Source organism: Amia ocellicauda, chromosome 3 (assembly GCF_036373705.1).
Source record: "Amia ocellicauda isolate fAmiCal2 chromosome 3, fAmiCal2.hap1, whole genome shotgun sequence".
NCBI classification, from domain to species: domain Eukaryota; kingdom Metazoa; phylum Chordata; class Actinopteri; order Amiiformes; family Amiidae; genus Amia; species Amia ocellicauda.
Window position 1 is genome coordinate 23446540 of NC_089852.1, and position 6000 is coordinate 23452539.

General features: G+C 45.3%; 1 protein-coding gene across 1 annotated transcript; it reads right to left on the reverse strand.

The window, feature by feature from the left end:
* Positions 1 to 3671: 3671 nt before the first annotated feature.
* Positions 3672 to 6000, reverse strand: hexim1 (HEXIM P-TEFb complex subunit 1). The gene has a single exon (XM_066698560.1). It carries the CDS (start codon positions 5292 to 5294, stop codon positions 4140 to 4142), a length of 1155 nt encoding a protein of 384 aa, XP_066554657.1. The 5' UTR covers positions 5295 to 6000; the 3' UTR covers positions 3672 to 4139.

Genomic DNA, 6000 nt, shown 5'->3' on the forward strand with positions numbered 1-6000 from the left:
TCTCACTAAAGAAACCCATACATTATATTACATGCTGTAGCAAAACAAAAATAATTCGTCAGTCCATCTCCAGTTTAAATACTTTCTGAAATCTAGCAAGGTTGGATTGGGTGGGGGACGCTGTACTATTATCTTTTGCAAGATGGCATATGATTAAAGCAAGGCAGTCACCCATTTTGGGATTGTGCGATATTCATGAGGTCACTGGTCTGAATGTGGAGAATGACCATTCTTAACCCCAGGCCTGTCTTCCACCTGATTCTTCTAATGCTTCACGTATGTGTATTGTTTTATTAAATGTCTAAGACTTCTTGTTGCCAGCCGTGAACAATCCTTGAAGGGAGGTTTTGATAATGATTCGGGAAACCCCCCTCCGGCCTCCTCCTCCTTCCTATATTCTATGACGAACACGGCTGGTCGGTTTCAGTTTAGTTTTCAGAGGCAGCAACTGCTGGACAGAAATTCCCTCAATGATAGGAGAGGGTGAGATGGAAAATTGTGAGTGCGAGTCACAGCACACTTCAAGACTGCTTCCAAGTTTCATTGGCAACAATTGCTTGTGATATTTATATATAGAAGGAGACCATTCACAGCTCATCCTGGTGAAACCGAGCATCAACACTAGGCCTAAATTATTTTATTTATGTGCTGTCATAGTCTTCCATGCATTTCCATTTTGAATCACAACTTGGCAGTACAGTTAACAATAATGTAGAATAGCATTATTTATTTTTAAATGTCTGAAAAAAGTCATGTCCTTCTTTTCCCACCTTTCCCCACAATGAGCTCTGATGAAGCTAGGGAGCTTAAAAATCTGCCCCAATGTAAATGACTAATAGTTGTCTAACAGAATCTGTCATTTTAGTACATCAGCCACAGAAAGCATGCTGTGATAGCATTTGGACAATGCTAGTGGCTTTAAGGGGGGGCTTTACACTCCCAGCATCTGTCAAGTCACTGAAACTACAATTGAAGCACACATCTGACAACCTGACATATTGTCAAAATATACAAACAGGATCTGACCTGAAATTATCACAACTTTACCCCCAATAGCAGATTCAAAATGCATCAGTCAGATTAAGCTTTCCGTTTGCCAGAGGCTTCTGGTGTTTATACAATGGAAAGATGCTATTAAGTATTAGTTTAGGAATCTACGACTGATGTGCGATGCAGAGATTTGATTAAATCCAGACCCTGATCTCATTGTGAACAGATGCTCCGAGACACCAGTGCTGTGTCCCCTTGCCTTAATTAGCAAACAATACAAAGTTTTCTTGTAAAGATATGTGTGTTTGGAATTATAGGTAAGTGCTTATGGCCGGTATTAATGGTATAAGAACTCTTGTTTATCTCACCCTCACTACCTCATTGCCCTGCTTCCAGTTTTATCCAGACACTCTTACTGCTGATCACTAAATAGTCACTGGGGACAGTAAACATTTTGTGGGTCCATAGGAGAAATTATGGATCTTACACAATTATTAATCTGCATAAGGCTAACTTGTGATTGCACCACTGATTTAAAAAATACATTGTTTTATAGAATATGTGATGAAAATGTAGAAATTCCTACCGGCATTCTAAGTAATTAAGTAATACTATTGGTCTTTAAGCCAATATAAATAGTTACTAGCCCTCCCCTCACCCCCTTATAAATAACAACTCAGAGCATTGACTTCTATAACCACAGGATCATCATTATCATTGTCTAACATCAACAGAGCTCCTTATTGCCAGTTTGCACTTTTTGTGTTGTTCAGTCAAATGATCTAGTGCCAATTACAGACGTGCATCATTGGAGCAGGGAACGTGTGGTACGTTCTTCGTGTTTGCCTGTTGACGTGTAACTGCCAACAACCAAACCCTGACGTACAGCAATAATAAGGAAACGTCAATGTCATATGTGAGAAAGGAGGGAAGTGGAAACTTCTGTTGCTTTACCAGTCTCAAACACACTTCAACCTTTGCCCCCCAGTTCTAAAATCATGCAGCACCTGAAGGTAAATGTGACATACAAAATGGATCCAAACACAGAAGCCAGAGGCTGGCTGTGTGTGCAGTGCAGTGTGGCATCTTTGTATCCCATTTAGACCTGATGATTGCCACCGTTGGATACTGCCCCCTGGCTTCTCCTGACAGCCTTGCCTCTGCACAGTGCAGGGGATCACTATTTGTAATTATAATTGTACGAGGGGAGTTTTAATTTAACATAATTAAAGTATGAAATGTCCGCTCTCTAGCCCTGCAGCACTGCTCTAACGTATTTCTCTCTCTGAATATCTGTGCCTTTTGTATCATTCCATGAAAGCCATTGCAGTGTGGGGGATCCGGACTTCCTGATCACACAACCCCCTTCCCCTCTGTAGGTGAAATATACACCAGGGACTGCAGACGAGGCATGATGTGATGCTAGTGGGAAGGTTACTACTACTGTACAGAAACCAGCTGCTCATGAGATTACAAAATGTTGGTTGAAATAAAGGAGTTACAAGTGTAAGTATGTGACCTGTCCCCTTCACCACAAGAGGCAGCTTGAGGCATCCTCCCTGAGTGGTGGCCTACACTCTGTACAGTAACCACCACCCCCACCTTGATTTTTCTTATACCTTTGCCCTGTGAAGTGAGCTTGAACAGGCAGCTGGCAAGTGTTATCACTCCTTGTTTGTAGTAATGAAACCTGGAATTGCTTTAAAGTTATATCAGTTTTTCCCCACCACTTGATTGCAAAAAGAATGCCTGGGGGTTGAGGCCTATAAAATCTTTCACAATGAGTTATCCTCTCTGACTATTGTCTTAGGTGGAAACAGGTTCAGCTAGGGGCACTAGGAAGCACCTTAATAGGATTACCAAATTTAACCCATTCCTGGCAGCAAAAATCTATATATCCAGATCTTAGTCACCTATTTATACACCCAAGCACATTTCCCCTAACTTTTTGACCCATACAGCTGCTGTCAATAACACACTGACCAAGGTCTTGTGGGGGTATAATCCAAAACAGCCAGAAATGCTTGGCCACAGACAAGTGAAGGAGATGGAAAGGATTCCTTTTAAAATGAGTTAACAATACCAATAACCCCCAGAGCATCTGCTGCGGAGATATACCACTTGAATCCTTGTCCTCAGTATTTTTTTTCTCCACCACAAGACCACCAAACCTAATGCATGAAAAAGGACACCCCATAAGAGGCCAACAGGGCATTTACCTTTAGAAAACCACCGTCACACCAGAGCCGTAGAAATTAGAGCTCTGACGGGTAATGCATGTTTAACAGAGTAGCTAGCGACTTACTTTACTCTATAGTAAAGACTAACGGTCAAACTGCAGTGGGTAAATGACGCTGCCTCACGTCAGAGTGAAACACAAACCTGAATACCTTTGAAAATACACTGATTAATACAGTTTATACATGCATACGTTTAAATGGGCAACGGTCTCAAGTCTGGACAACCGGCAATCTGTACATTAGATGTAATTCTGCAGAGATCATACAAGAGACCCTGTCATTTAGCACGTCACCATTGCCTCTGTTGGACAAACTCGTTATTAATTAGTCCTCCACAATGCCAATACGACAGATGCTGGATTAACAGCTACCTTTAGGTCCCCAAATGCATGGTAGGCTATTTAGAGGGGAAAGAAATTCAAATAAAAACACAACAAAAGCTCGTAGATATATATTTATATTTACAAATGTAAGAGTAAAGAACAATAGTCTCATTTGAAAAACTTTCAAACATATTTTATTTCGACTATGAAATTGTAAATGTTAGGATTTTTCTTCAAGGTCCGTTGGCATTGAGTTTCGGGGGGGAAAAGTGTGACAGTAGAGGAATCAATGTTATGCATCTTAAAAAACAAAATTAAAATATATACACATTCCTTATTGAAAATGTAAAGTCTCTGTATTGACGGTCTTAAGTCCATAAAGTGAACGTGGGAGGGGGAGAAAGGGGAAGAGAAAAAAAAATGCTCGAAGCACAAACATTGCAATACATCGACCGGACCGCGGGGTTGTCTCACACAAGATCCACCGTCTTCCCAACAGAAACCCGTCACTTTCAGAAGTGTACTTACGTGTCAGGCCTTGCATGTTTACATTGGTGCTTTAAAAATAAAAGCAAAAAAAACGTTTTTATTCCCCCGTGGAAACAGTGTGTCCCCGCTCCTTCCTCCACAGCTCGTTTTGCAGACGCAGCTCGCTGTTCTGAGCTCGGAGTCTCTCCAGTTCTTTCTCCAGCTCCTGTAGCCTGGGATCCGGCTGCGGCTGCGGCGTGTCCACGGTGCCGTCCGGGCTCTTGCCGTCTCGGAGCCTCAGCCGGTTATTCTCGTCCTCCAGGCGCGACATGCACTTCTCCAGCTCCAGATACTCCCGCACCAGCTCCTGCTTGGTCATGTTCTGGAGCGACTCGACGTGGTACTTCTCGTATGTCTCCGAGAAGTCCCTCTGCAGGAACTCCCCGCCCGCGTCCCCGGGTCTCCCCATGCCGTCGCTGCCGCCTCCACTCCCGCCGCCGCTGCAGTCCTCCTCCTCCTCGGCAGCATCCACGAACTCCTCCTCGCTGGCAGTGTCCTCGGAGCGGCTAGCCCCGCAAGGTCTGCGCCCGCCGAGCTCCGTGTTGAGATCGGGCTCCTCCAGGTCGTGCTCCTCCATCAGGAACTGCGTGGTGTTGTAAGGTGCGACCGGCAGTCCTTTGGCGAACATCTCGGCTCTCACCCGGGAGGCCCGGGCAGTCTCCCGCTCGTCCAGCGCCTTCTTCTCCTCCCAGGAGAGCTTGAAATAGGGCTTCCAGGGGCGCTTCTTCTTGGAGGGCCGCCGCCGGTGTTTCTTCTTGCCCTTTCGCGCCTCGGGTATAGTGTGCAAGCCGCCGCCGGGACACCCATGGCTCAAGCGCTGGATGCTATGCGGGCCGCTCTCGCCCTGTACCTGGCTGAGAGTTTCCTCCCCAGGGCCGTCGCCGCTGTTGCCGTGGGCAGGTAGAGCATCTACCGCTGCCGCCTCCCTGCTGGGTTCCTGTCGCGTCTGGGCGGCTGCTGGGCATTTAGGGTGAGCATTTCCAACGACCCTAGCAAGACACACCTCCTGGCTCTCTGGCTTCGGCCATTGACTCCCCTTAGTGCCCCTGCTGTTGCAGTCGTCTGCTGGTCCAGCTCTGTGGGGCCCCCTAGCGTCATCCTCCGGCCCTCCGTTCTCATTGGCTACAGGATGCTCCAAAACTGTAGCGCTCCCACCTGCAAGGGGATCTGAAGTTTTCAGATGATGGTTGTCCCGATCTACAGACTCGGACATTGTGAATGTTATTTTTTAAAATAGGGGCGAGTAAGTGGCTGATCAAACCACAATACCCCCCCAAGCTGCTTCACGGTTTAAAAATTAAAAAGGAAAAAAAAAAAAAAAAAGTATTTTAAGTTTAAGGTGGAAAACCGTCAGGCTTTGCAAAGTATGTTATTTCGGTTTCTTAAAATTAATAACATTGGCTATTTTGCCCAAGTCTCAATTTAAATATCAATGAAAAGTTACTCTCACTTGTTACTTCTGCTGAGCCACACTGCTGTTCAAATCTCTTTACCAACTATTAACCGTTTAGCTACTCGCGAACTCGCTTTACTCTCCAAACACAGCTGCTACGCCTCCACAAACTCTGTCCAAGTACTGGTAAAGCAGACGGGGTCCTCGTTTATATATAAAACCTGACGCTCTCACTGCGCATGCGGAAATCCCCAGGTGTAACGCTTTCGCGGGAGTTGTAGTTTACGTTCCCTATAGCTAACACGAAAATGTTATATTTTAAAACTACGATTCCCACAATCCAGCAGCAAGAGCCCAAACTATCAACCAATGGTTTTCCACGACTCGAAACGAGACTCGGTCCGGCCCCCGCTCATCCCTATTGGCTGAAATGACCTGTGCGCTGTTGCTAAGCTTAAACTGCGTCTGGATTGGTCCTTTTTGCTGTCCATCCTGGATCTTGCTTTCCTATCACGTACAGCACTCC

Excerpts from the sequence above, each read along its gene's own strand:
- hexim1 (XM_066698560.1), bottom strand. The coding sequence starts at position 5,294 with ATGTCCGAGTCTGTAGATCGGGACAACCATCATCTGAAAACTTCAGAT.